The sequence below is a fragment of the Marmota flaviventris genome, chromosome 12, assembly GCF_047511675.1.
Source record: "Marmota flaviventris isolate mMarFla1 chromosome 12, mMarFla1.hap1, whole genome shotgun sequence".
Lineage (NCBI taxonomy): Eukaryota > Metazoa > Chordata > Mammalia > Rodentia > Sciuridae > Marmota > Marmota flaviventris.
This window is the reverse complement of record NC_092509.1, coordinates 32,752,419-32,766,854: the sequence shown is the minus strand read 5'-3', so window position 1 is coordinate 32,766,854 and position 14,436 is coordinate 32,752,419. Positions and strand designations below refer to the sequence as shown.

At 34.0% G+C, this 14,436-nt stretch overlaps 1 protein-coding gene across 1 annotated transcript in view; it reads right to left on the bottom strand.

The window, feature by feature from the left end:
* Positions 1 to 14,436, bottom strand: part of Dnajc1 (DnaJ heat shock protein family (Hsp40) member C1) — a 225,857-nt gene that overhangs the window by 28,569 nt on the left and 182,852 nt on the right. The window contains exon 9 of the mRNA XM_027928571.2: positions 4,150 to 4,269. Coding sequence (XP_027784372.1) covers positions 4,150 to 4,269 — 120 coding nt within the window. The remainder of the gene's footprint in view (positions 1 to 4,149; positions 4,270 to 14,436) is intronic.

Below are 14,436 nucleotides of genomic sequence, written 5' to 3'. Positions count from 1 at the left end.
ATATATTTCATATAATATAGCTAAACCTGAAAATTCTTTATTAAACTGGGGATTGGGGAAAGGTTTGCATTAATCATTAAGTAATATATAACAAAACTTCAGCCACACCAATGGAGAGATTAATTAATTCTGTAGTTTTGTCTGATGGACACAAAATGTCCCACTACCTCAAAACAGCAATAAGAACTTAAAAGATTTTAAATATAAGTGTGTGTGTATGATATCTAATGACATTAAAATATCGTCATCTATTAATATTGAAAGTTGTATATCAGATTAACTAGTGACTCACCTAGCAAAGAGGATGGGATAAAGCACTCACTCCATTCTAAAATTTAAATGTCTTTGACAGTTGTGAAGTTGACAGGATAAGGAACAAGGGAGGGAGAGGAAAACAGACCATGCTCAGACTAAGAACTGCTCCAGTAGAAAGTTGGTAAGGGGTCTGTAAGGATGAAAATGGAAAATGGACAATCCTGTCATCCTCACAATTTTGGGTAGGGCCACTATGACTCTAAAACTAATAGTAACATATTAGCTAAAAGAATAACTATATATTTAGTACACTGATAAACCATAAAGCTTGTTTTCGATTTAGGATTAACAATCCATTTAGGATTTTTTTTTTTTTTTTTTTTTTGCAGTAGTGGGGGACTGACCTAGGGGTGTTTTCTGAGCTATCCCCCTATCCCTTTTTAGTTTTAATTTTTGAGACCGGATATCACTGAGTTGCCCAGGCTGGCATTGAACATTCGAATCCTCCTGTTTCAGCCTCTTGAGTAGCAGGGATTATAGGTATGTGCCACTACTCTGGGTTTACTTCAGTGTTTCTGAAACAACCACCATAACAATATATAAATTTCCCCAAATGTTATCATCCTCTATCTCTACCCTAGTTGTAGCTGTATAAAATCTTATTTTCCTCCTGCTCAGTGGCATAATGGGATGCTTATCTAACTACATGCCTCTTTCCTCACACTATGGCACTAAGTTAATTATAAAAGTCTGTTTAAATTTAGCCACCTGTCTTTTGTTTTGCTGCCTATCTGGACCTTTTCTAAGCAAGCGGAAAATCTCCAATCAGTCTGTTATCACAACCAGAATGCAAGAGATTAGTGACCACAGAGAGAAGGAGAATCAGTTTACATCCTTTCAGGCAAGAGAATAACACTACTTCACAAGTCAGAAATATGAGGCTCCCTGACCTTAATTTAGAAAATCTGCAGTTAATAATCACATTAAAGTTGGTTTAACATGCCAGACAGTTTTTGTTTCCTCTGTTGTTTTTACAATTTAAGTGTCCTTTGTGGTTACTAAAATTATTTGCTGAAAGGCATGTATTAACATTTAAAAATATTTAATCCATAATAAAATAGGTCTTAGAGTTTATTTAGGTGTATCTGAATTAAAATGTACTTTGTGTCAATTTTTTAGAAAGTGAAAAACATTGCTTATACTTATCCAGAGTAGAATTTAGTAATTTAACTGCTAATTATGAGAATTAATATACTTAATTCCCTTCTTAATTGAGGAATAAAGTAGGTTTTTCACTATAATCTGTCAATCCAAATAAAGAACCATATAGATTCCACCACTGTCACACATTCACCTCTTCGCCCAAAAGGTTAATTGTTTCTTGAAGGAAAGAGAAGCAAGCCTGAAGCTACAAATTCTGCAAGGAAACCAGGTCAAAGGACAGCTGTGAAGAGCAGGGGCAAGCGTGTCAGGTGATCAGTCAGTATGCAGAGGTAAAGGGAGAGAACCTGGTTTCTTTTTCATAATCAAATACTTACTGAAAACAAACGTGATTAACACCATAAGCCAAAAAGAAGCCTAAGTGTTCTTTTAAAGTGTGATTAACTTTCACTTAACATTCTACTGAAGGAACTCTATTAGCTGAACCCATTCAGTTGCTTCAATGTGATTTACAAGTCATCCCTGAAAGGAGTTTTTTGAGTCTTTGCACACCTGTTCTCTTTTAGAGTAATTTATACTCTGTGTGTGTGTGTGTGTGTGTGTGTGTGTGTGTCTGCACGTGCACAGTTACTAAAATGAAATGTATAGTGCAGCTACACAGATGATGCTCACAAGATAAAAATGCAGTGTAAAAATGCAATGTGATAAATCCTGACATAGAAGAAAAGTTACAGTGGCAATTTTTTTGGTGCTACAAAAGTTTAGGTTCATTAACTATTTCCAAGGTTCTTTTGATATTATTAAAACAGAACTAATACTTGGCATGTGTACGCAACGAACAACTGAAAAAGTCACATTTGCCACTTCCATGCACGCATAAAACAAGTCTCCCTTAGGGAGGTCTACAGAGAGGAAAAAAGGAAAAGAAACTCAGGATGAATTTGCAAAAGTTTGAAAAGATGTCTTTGTACCAACACTACTCTTGTAAATTAAGTATAGATATTCTAGATCTATGAGGTTCTGTGGTTATATCAGGCATAAGTTTTAAAAACTTTCTCTCCTCTAAAAAATACAGAAAAAAATTAATCATATTTTAATGACAACAAATTAAAATATTACTTTAATCAATTTCCTATCTCCTTTTAGCATTAACTAAAAATATTACATACAAAATTAGAAGTAGTGCTGTCTTCAATGGAAACACTAAATTGATGTACTTCTTCATTAAACAACTAAAAGTTTTGGTCCCCTTTCAACCAATGTTTTATAACCTTGTAGAAATTAGTAATTTTTTTAATCACTATATTATTAGCAGTTGTATAACTGCAGGGTCATAGTACTTAAAACATCAATAACCATGGATATTCATTGATAAATCATTATTAACTTACCTTTTACACACATATTTAAAAATTAGAAAATAAAATGCATATCCTAACAACATTCTAAGCAGAAGAAAGGTTTCCTTGTAAGGTTTTCCAGTTACTAAAGTACTGGTCTCTTCATCAAACAGCAAAATAAATTTGTTACAGCATACAATAGCTATTCTCCCCACGATCATACTTCAACTGTGAAGTGAAAATAATGCAAAAAAATCTTATAAATATTCAAATAGTTTTAAAATGTGACTTCAAAAAGACCTGTGTAGTAACAATATTTATATAAAGTTTTAAAGAAGTTTCTATTTAAGAGAATAAAGGGGAAAAAAAACCCTCAGAAAATTTGGCAGTAATTTTTGTATGTTTGTTTCTAAATTTAAAGTGAAATTTACTATGAAAAGTAAGTTTATAGGCCAGTTTTTTGTTTGTTTTAGGTAGCTGTATTCAGTGAAAATTTTCAGTTCTTTTTAAAATTCTGTATTATCAAAAAAGATCTGATAGCATACTAACAGAAATGAAGGGAAAATTTAAAATCTTTGCTTTCAGTAACTCCTTAAGTATTTTTAGATCTATAGAATATATTTAAAATAAATTTAGTAAAGAATATTTACTATCCTTTATGAAAATATCAATTTTACACTGAAATGTTTTTTCCTAAATTTTTATTAAATGTTTACTAAGTATTTAGTCCACGCCAGACACTATGTAAGTGTCTAAAGATTCTCTAAGTTTACTGAATTAAAGCACTTAAAGTGTTAAGTACAACACCTTTATAAACAAATACTTTATCTTCTAAATGTTAGCTTTGGACATTCACACCTACATACGAATGACCATACATACGTGTGAATGATCATAGCACATAGACACACAGCTTGTCAAAATGAATAGTTAGTATCATCCTTGAAATAAAAAGTCAAACATTCTATTTGTATTATAGGACTAGGACTCATTTAATTAATCCAAACCACCTGTCTAAATACACTAGCAATCTGTACAATGTTAAAAAGATCCAGCTGAAATACAATCTCTAATTCTGATCAGTTTGAGAACTGTCTTTTCCACAATTAAAGGGTCACTATAAACACAAAACCTGGCATTGTTTTTCTCTGATTAGGTTTCAGTAGCTCAAGTAGGCCAAACACTAGAATTCCTCAGGCAGCTGTTAATTGTGGACCAGGGGACTGATTCACATCTGCTTCTTGCTTATTTCATTAATGGTTCACTTCCAGGTCCTCAAAGAATTGCAGCCTTTCTCCAAAGACAATGTAGGACCCATCTATGTCTGCCTCCTACATAGTTAGCTTGTTCTGATTTGTCACTCTTCATACAACGCAAATCTGAGTGAACTCACATCTGTCACAGATCGACCCAATTCATGGGCAATCTTTTCCCATCGACCTGGGGTCCCTCCTGGGAACTTAACCATACTTCTTGTCAGCTGGCTGAGGTCCTCTTCTGTCCATTCAGGTGCCTGAAAAACATTAAAGAAAATAAAAGAGATAATTGGGAGAATGCTTGATAAAAAATTTAACAAGCATGTAAAACAAATTATTGGTAACATGCTTTCTACAAAAACAAAAACAAAACTCTAAAATGTATCTAAAAGTTTATTAGATAAAGATTTGAGTTGTATATTAAACATTAGAATACAAAATTCCAGCAGCCTTAATTTTTCCTACATGTACCAAATAAGAAAGAAAGAACAGTACAAAACTAGGTTTTTGAAGGCATTAAAAAAAAATTAGTTTTACCTTAAAGTGAGAAATCATTATTAAAGCCTATGAAATGTGGTGCTGCTCACAAATGCCTCACATGACTATTAAAGGTTTTGAAGTTTAAAAAAATTATACCTTATAGAAAACAAAAAATCTTACAAGTATAAATTAAAATATGATGTACTGGTTCAGAATCAGAAATGAGACAAAGATTTTTTATGGAAAAAATTTCAATTTTAAAAATAACAAATTTTCAAGAAGTTTAATTTGTGAAATGATAACATTTTACAAAACTTGAGAACAAATAAAATTAGAAACTCCTGTGACTAAGATGTAAACCGTCCAATCCATGCAATGCAACATATCAGTTGTAAGAAGGTAAAGAGCTGCTAGAAGTTGGCCAAGTTATTAAACTGAGTAAAACATTTTGAAAATTACAAAACCACACAAAGATTCTAACAGCAACCATATCCTCTGCATTATACTCAGCCCAGCCAGTGGTCAAACCCAAAATTTAGCAAAGCAAAATAAATTATTATCAAATAACAAAATCATGTGATGGTTATTTTATATTACATTTTAGCACTAAGCTATCCCCATCACAGGCAGTAACCACTTTGGTATAAAACAATAATCAAGTAAGTAGTCAGCAGAGAGATTGAGGATGCTTACCTTATTTTCCTTTCATTAATTAATCAATTAATTTAAAAGGGAGGAAAGGAGTGAAAGAAAAGAGAAAGAAAAAAGACAAGGAAAGAAAGGAAGAAAGGGTGGAAGGAAATCTTTGAAACAAATACCTTTTCTAATCACTATTTCCGATAATGAACAGGCACACATCAGGCAGTTTGCATTACAGAACCATCAGCACAGAACAACAGTCAGAGGTGAGTGACCCCAGGGACTATCTCCACAGCTACAGCAAAGCTTCTCCCTGACACTAATCCTCCCTGTCATTCTCCCACTGTGCTCTAACCACACTGACATCCGCCTGCCTCACTGCAAGCTTAAGGGGGCCCTTCCTGACTTTTTACTGTCTCCCCCAATCAATGGTTCAAGCGTGCTCTTTTCACCATGTCCAAATGGCAGCTTCACTCATAATCAAAGTGCACTGCCCCTGTTAAAGGGCTTTCCGAAAGGCTCTCCTATTTGCATTCATTTGCAAAGCAAACTACTTTTATTCACTTTGTTCTGCTATCAAGAATGTTCCCTGAAGCAGATAAATTGGCATAAATACAACCTGCCACTTAAGAGTCAGTAAATAATAGCCAATAGTAGGGAGGATTTTATCAATCATTCTATTTTGTATCCACTAAGAGCTGAAAGCCTCAAACATATTCATCAGCACGGTCCCTACAATACATGCATAAATTCACTTATATAAAAAAGGTAGCCTACATTGGGTCTAGTTGGAATTTCTTTGATATTTAATGAATATCAGAAATCTAATTCTCCATATCGGATGATTTAAAAATTTACGTGTAGGATTTTTTTTCTTTCTTTTTGCCTTATTTAAGGAAAAAAGTATTATTCTTTTTCAGATACCATTTAGAGGAATGTAATTGGATTTTCAAGGAAATAATATTTTTACTGGTAAAAGCTGAAGCTGTAATAATTATACAAAATGGTTTCAGAACGCAAGAGGTAAGTTTTAAGTAGAATTTAAATATAAGCTTACTGTACAAAATCACACCATGAAGAACATTAAGTTGAAACTGCATGAAGACACACATTGATACAGTACTCAAACCATGTAGTATATCAATAAAAGTTTCACACTAAACCAAATCAACCAATTTCTGCGTTAACTTAACGATATTTTTGGAGCAAAACAAAAGTGTCTAAAATGTCAAAACCAGAAATCATTGTTTTACATAATAAACCAATTTAAAAAAATAATTTCTATTCCTAAGAGATTGGTTTTCCAAATATACTACATATATGAACAATAGGCATTAAAAAAAATCTGATTTTAGTTCCTTGTTAATGAGAGTCTTAAAGTTCCACCTTTTTTTCCTGGAAAGGGAAAATTTTAAATAAAATATTTGGATCCATATCTTGAAAAATCACCTACTGCCATGGTGAACTTACCTTTTAGATTCATCGTTCTTCATCACCATGATTTTTATGATTAATATTTTAAAAAGATCAATAATAACTAGGACCACAGTCTGAAATCTGAGAGAAGCCTTTTAGCAATTCATTATTCTCTCTCCTACAGCTGTAAGGCACTTTGGTGAATGTGTAATTCCTCAGCAATAGTTAGTTGTGTCTTTAGAAGCAACAGAGCCTACTGTGATCCAGCTACTACAGCAGCCATGAGGGTGGTCATGGTGTGAATGTATTCTCTCTGTTCTAATCTGGAGCCAACTGTAGCTGTGAAAGTCAAATGAATGCATAAGCATACTGCTTTGCCACTTAAAACCATGTGTGTCCAATATTACTGAAACACTGGGCCAAAAATTCATCTCTACAGTAAAGTAATGGAAGATACCACATGGTGTGGGGACAGCTGTTGTGACTACACAAGCATTCCAATTTTGCATCAGAAAAGCCCCACTCTGGGAATAAATCTCCATATTGAATACAAAATAAAAAGTTAAGTTTTCAAATAATTCAGTATTTTTATGTAATAACCCAAAAATATATCTACGAAAAGAAATGATTGGGAAATTTAAATTGTAATACCAAATAATGTCCCTTTGGGGTGAATTTTTTTCATGAAACCTGTTATATTCAAAGATTTGGTGTCTTTGAAAATCTTCTAACACTTTTGGGTTATAGGGGTAGGGGGCTGTAGGGGAAAGTACACTATTATTTCACATAACCTATATGTACATATTTCCCTTCACAGCTTTAGACCATAAAATGTTAATTAAAAAGTATCATGCAATTTATTTGGTAATGAAAAATTATGGCCAAATTAAAAGAAACGTACTTATTATATTTTCATATTAAATGACAAAAGGTCCTTTTCTATCTAATAAATAGATTCAGAAACTCCCTAATGAGAAATATTTCCATTGAAAGGACCAATTAATGATCGTTATTTATATAATAACAATAGTTAAAATTCAGATTCAATGATTTTTAGAAGGTTTAGCCCAACTCATAAATTCTCAGAAATTTTACCCAAGAAAATAAAATAGCACCCTTACATACCATTACCCATTTAAAATATCAGATGTAGAGCTAATGTTAATGGCATAATACCAATCTAGTAATCTGCAACCCTCTAACTCTATGTTCCCTATGTACTTTTTGTTTTAGAAAGCATTTAGCTTTCAGCTATACAATGTATCTTTCCAACTTAAAAATTGAGTAGTTAGGTACCTTTGATAAACATCTATGTAAACAATCTATGTTAACATTGACAAAATTAAAAATGAATCATTCTTAGGAAGAGAAACTCTTTCAAGGGCTCTCTTCCCTCGTTTGTAGGGGGCTACCTTCTTGTTATGTCATCACATGGCCTTTTGTGCATTCATATGTATGTGTGTGTGGGGGGGGATTTCTGATCTTTCTCCTCTTATAGGAATACCAATCCTATTACATTAAGGCCCCACTCTTATGATTTCATTCATTTAATCTTAATTACCTTCCCAAAGGCCCTCCCTCTAAATGCAATTGGGGCTAGGGCTTCAACATATGAATATGAGGGGACAAAATTTAGTCCATAATAGGGAAGAAATACATAAAGAAAGCTGAAACAGAAATTATAACTTAAAAAAATTTTGGGGGGGTACTAGAGATTGAACCCTGGAATATTTAATCACTGAGCCACATCCCCAGCCCTTTTTATTTTTTATTTTGAGACAGCATCTTGCTAAATTACTTTGGCCTTTCCAAGTTGCTGAGTTTGGCCTCAAACCTGCGATCCTCTTGCCTCAGCCTCCCGAGTTCCTGGGATTACAGGTGTATGCTATGATGCCCAGCAAAGAAGTCCATAATTTGACCCAATTGGTAGCCTCAAATTTATTGTAAAAATTTATGCAACAAGTAGATAAAAGGGCAGGGAGTTACTTGTGCCTTTTATAACACTGGCTCTGACTTAACTGAACATCTGTTGAAATATACTAAAATTGGTAAGCCTTCATGCCCTTAATCAATACTAGACATCCCACTAAATTTAAACAAAGTATCCCTATAATATTAGCAGAGTTACTGAATATAATATAGAGGACAAACAGGTATGCCTAACCTTAACTACCAGATCAAATGTCTTGCCTAAATTCTCTATAATCATAACACCCACTGTCTGAAAATATCCCAGAGTAGTCACAAACTCTCTGATTCGATGAGTAATGAATAAAACTAGGTCTTTGGCACTTACAAATTGCCTTGATAAAATGGAACCTATGGACCTACCTCTTCCCCATTAAAATGGTTAATATGCCTCAATATGACTTAACACAGATCCTTCAATGACTAATACCCATTATACAAGACCTCTTTAGAAAAGGGGTTATCCTTACTGGTAGTTCATTTAACAAGCCCAATTTGGCCTGCTCTTACACTTGAGAAAAATGAATGGTACCTCATGGTGGATTACTTCAACCTTAATACTGTGGACTTATTAAAGGATCAATATCCAGTACTATTGAAATTACTAACAATTTAATTGGGAGCTGGTAAATATTTTGCCTTTATAGATTTGGTGAATGTGTTCTGTTCAGTGTCTATTTCAATAGTCTCTTAACTGCAGTTTGCCTTCAATTCTACAGGCACCCAATACATTTTCACCTAGTTGTGTGGTACTGAAACAGTCCTGCCATAACAGAATCTTTAAAGGCAAGAACTTAACTATATCTTACTTCAGGACTGCAGTTATGACATTACATTGATAACATTCTTCTCTGAGAAGATTCATTAGATACACTATTTGGCACACTATTTAGGACATGCAAATACAAAGAAGCTTACAAAAAGGAGATGGGTCACTGCCTTACATGAAATGCAGAGCCCTTGCCACCTTGATTTAATTTCTTAAAATCATCTGGTTAAACTGACGGCTGCTCCATTCATGCCATTGCTAAGAAACAACTACTGATCCTAACAGTTCTCACAACTTCTTTTAGGCTCTTTTAGGTTCTGGAGAAAATATGTTACTCATTTACAAATTATACTAAGCCCATTTATGCTATTACTTGCACAATGGCTCACCATGAATGAGGCCCCTTATAACTAAAGGGCCCCTTATAACAAAAACAACTAACATTTCTGGTATTACCCTACCCTTTCATTCCTTTACTGAAGAGCAACCTTTACTTAGTTTTAGGGAGTTGTGTACAAATAATGACTTTGAAATGGCAAAACCAAAACTATTTCGACTTTGTCAAAATTAAACTTTGGAATTTTAAAAGAAATGATTTAAAAAATGAAAAGCCATATCTGGGAGCAAATATTCACAACACACATCAGAAAAGATTTGTATCATAATTTGTTTATCCATTCTCCTATTAATGGATATTTGAATTGCTGTCAGTTTTTGGTTATTATGTATTAATAATACAGCTGCTATGTCAACTTATGTACAACTCTCTAAGTGGCATTTGTTCTTTATCTCTTGTGTAAACACCTAGAGATGGAATTGCTAAGTCATAAGGAAAGTATATATCTAATTTTATAAGAACCGACTTAAGTGTTTTTCCAGAGAAGTTATATTGTTTTGTAGTATAACCAGCAATGTTATGAAAATTCTTGCTATTTCATATCCTTGCCAACACTTGACACTGTCAGTTGTTTTGACTTTGACCATTCTGGTGGGAACTGCATTTCCCTGATTACATATGATTTTGAGTATTTTTATGTGTGCTCATCAGTAAACTAAATATCTATTTCATAAAGTATGTGTTCATGCTTTTTGCCCATTTAAAAATTTTTTTATTATTCAGTTGTAAGAATTCTTTATATTTTGTGAATATAAGATCTTTGTCAGATATATATATATATATATATATATATATATATATATATATATATATTTGAATATTTTCTTTCAGTCTGTAACTTATATTATTTCATTTAAAATTCTTTGAGCTTTATTATGAAGTAGTTTTAGATTTACAGGAAAGTTGTAAAAATAGTAGAGTTCCCCTATACTCTTTTTCTTCTTCCATTTTATTTTATTTTTTTTGAGAGAGAGAGGGAGAGAGAGAGAGAGAGAGAGAGAGAGAGAGAGAGAGAGAGAGAGAAGAGAGAATTTTTTAATATTTATTTTTAGTTTTCAGTGGACACACCATCTTTTTTTTTTTTTTTTAATGTGGTGCTGAGGATCGATCCCAGCGCCTTGCACATGCCAGGCGAGCGTGTTACCGCTTGAGCCACATCCCAGCCCCATTATTATTTATTTTTATTAATTAAAACTTAAACAAGGGCTGGGGTTGTGGTTCAGTGGTATAACGCTCGCCTAGCATGAGTGAGGCACTGGGTTTGATCCTCAGTACCACATAAAAATAAAGATATTATATCCACCTACAGCTAAAAAATATATTTTAAAAAAAGATGCTAAATTTAAAAAAAAATTTTTTTTTAGTTCTAGATGGAAAAAATACCTTTATTTTTATACCAGACCTTAAACTATACTACAGAGTTATAGTAACAAAAATGGCATTGTATTGACACCAAAATACACTTGTAGACCAATGGTACAGAATAGAGGACACAGAGACAAACCCATATAAATATAGTTATCTCATAGTTAAGGGAAAGGTGCCAAAAACATATATTGGGGAAAAGATACCCTCTTCAATAAATGGTGCTGGGAAAACTGGAAACCCATATGCAATAAAATGAAATTAAGCCCTTCTCTCTTACCATGCACAAAACTCAACTCAAAGTGGATCAACGACCTAGGAATTAGACCAGAGACCCTGCACCTAATAGAAGAAAAAGTAGGCCCAAATCTTCATCATGTCAGATTAGGCCCTGACTTTCCTTAACAAGACTCCTACCGCAAGAAATAAAATTAAAAATCAATAAATGGGATGGATTCAAAATTGTACATATTAATTGTACATATGATGTTTCAATACATGTATATATCGTGTAATGTTCAAATCAGATGAAACATACCTATCTCCTCTAACATTTATCATTTCTTTGTGGTAAAAACATTCAAAAATCCTGAGCCACATCCCCAGCCTCTTTTTTAATATTTTATTTAGAGACAGGGTCTCACTGACTTACTTAGGGCCTCCCTAAGTTGCTGAGGCTGGCTTTGAACTTGCAATCCTCCTGCCTCAGCTTCCCAAGCCACTGGGATTACAAGCGAGCACCACCATGCCTGCTCAGATGTCTCTTTGACATAGTGATTTAATTTCTTTTGGATATATACCCAGCAGTGGAACTGCTGGATCATATGGTGGTTCTACTTTTAATTTTTTGAGGAAATTTCATATTGCTTTCCATAATGGACACATCCATGTACTCTTTATTCAGCTAACTATGCTATTAATATCCTATGTGTTAAATTGTTGTAATGAGTCTCCAAGATAGTCCTTAATAACTCCCATCTCTTAGTATATTCCCTTATGTAGTTTCCTCCCACAGTGGCTAGGCTGACCTGCGTAACTAATAGGAGATAGTGGAAACAACAGAGTTGTGTCTTCTAAACACAGATTATAAAAGACACATAACTTTTGCCTTGCTTTCTCTTGGATTACTTGGTTCTAGGGAAGTCAGTTGCCAAAATGTGAAAGGATGCAAGCAGCCCAAATGATAAGTTGTGATAATGTCTCCCTTGGAATCAAAAGGAAAACATTCTTATTATCTAATGTAGTGATGACAATGCCTCCCTCTGAAGGAACGAGTAGCCATATTGTCTGTTGTAAAAGATTTGGGTTTCCTAAACTCAGGACTCCTCTTCTGTATCATCTCACTGATTGTATAAGGGTTAACTGGTCCTTTTATTACTCTGAGAGAACTGTCCTCAGAGAACTGGCAGAAAAATGCTAATACCCTACTCACCCTGGAAAGCCCTTCTTGTCCTTATGTTGAAACTGAGACCCTTTGGAGATGTTATCTTGCTAATGGGAGAGCAGATACTTTAGATTAAGGTGGATTCCTTAGAGAAGGTCACCACTGTACAAGGTTGTCAATCAGAAGTGAAAATCCCATGGCTGAAGTTGGAGACCATGTTGGCCATGGTACTGAGCCCAGAGTTCTCAAAGCCATGATGGCCTGTCACCTGAGAGAAATCATGGGGCCACGAACACTGGAAGTACATGTGGTTGAGCCACAAGCCACTGTTGTGCTACTTAAAACTAAAAATAAATAATAAGCCTTGAAGCCTGGGGGTATACCTCTGTGGCAGGACACTTGCCTAGCATGTGCAAGGCCCGGGCATGGCAAAAAAGACAACAACAACAACAAAGTTTTATTTAATGGCATGGAGTCACTCTCATTCCCTCTCCCTAATCTCTTCTTTTCTCTCTCCTTCCCTTGCTGTACTAGGGATTAAATCCAGGAGTGCTCTACCACTGACCTAAGTCCCCAGAGCTTTTTATTTTTTTACATTTTGAGACAGGGTTTCTTTAAGTTGCCAAGGTTGGACTTGTGACTCTCCTGCCTCAACCTCTTAAGTAACTGGGTACACTACCACAGCCAGCTTAATTTCTAGTTTTTGACAACTATTTTCCAAAACAGTTATACCACTTTACATTCCCATCAGCAGTACATCAGAGTTCCAATTTCACACCCTTGCCAACACTTGTTATTATCCTTTTTATTATAACAATCCTAGTAGATGTGGAGTGATAGCTCATTGTGTTTGATTTACATTTCCCTGATGCAAAAAATATATTCTAGACAAATATCTGAAAAGGTCTGGTGTCCAGAACACAGTAAAGAATTCTTACTACTAAAAAGGCAAATTATCTAACAAAAAATGGGCAAAGGATCTTAATAGATATTTCTCTACAGATGATATATAAAGAGTAAGTACATGAAAAGATGTTCAACATCATTAGCCACCATGAAAATGCAAAACAAAATCACAATAAATCTGAATCTTGGGTCTTGATTCAGGATAAGTAAGATTTTGAGAGACTCAAGAGGTACAGGAGTTAGATCATACAAAGCTTTGCTGACATTCTTATAGATGCTTACTAGGGCACTATCTCAAGTGCTTTATGTATATGAATAATTTAATCTTCACAATAATCTATAAGATATTATTACTACAGAGGTATTTACAGAGGTACTGAGAGGTTATATAACTTCTCCAACATCTCACAAATTTGGTCCCAAATGAGTTCAATACAAAAATTCATCAATACTCCTAATTTCCTATAGGAAAAAATAAATCTAAGTTCCTATATATAGCATCTAAAGACTACCTATCTAGCCCCTTCCTGCCTCCCAGTTTTATTTCCTCTTGATCCCTGCCTCAAGTATGCTTCAAATATCCAAAACTACTGGCTGTTCATATTCAGGCCATTTCATACCTCTCTTCCTTTTGACTATTTTCCCTCTGCCCAGAATGTACTACTCAAAATTATCAACCTAGTAACTTTTCCTCTTTTGAAACTAAGTTTCCTTGGTGAAATCTTTTTAACTCCCCAGAATACTTAGGTACTCTTGTTATCTTCCCTCCATATCTTTATATAGTTTTAGTAAAATTATTGCGTTATATTATGATGATCTCTTTTTATAACTTTCTCAGTACAGATTCCAATCCTAAAGTTTCAGGATTATGACTCTCTCATGTCCTTAGTGCCTGGAGCATGTTACAGTCAACAAATGATTGTTGAATGAATATTTTAAGGAAAAAACAAAAGAACTCATAGGAGAAATAAATGGAGAGCTACTAGGCCACTTTGCTCAAAGTGCAGCTCTTTTGCTTAGTAAAGTCAGAATTCTACCAAAGAAATGTTTTCATGTCTCAAGGGACATTTTAATTTATAGATTTATAGCTCTTAGAATTA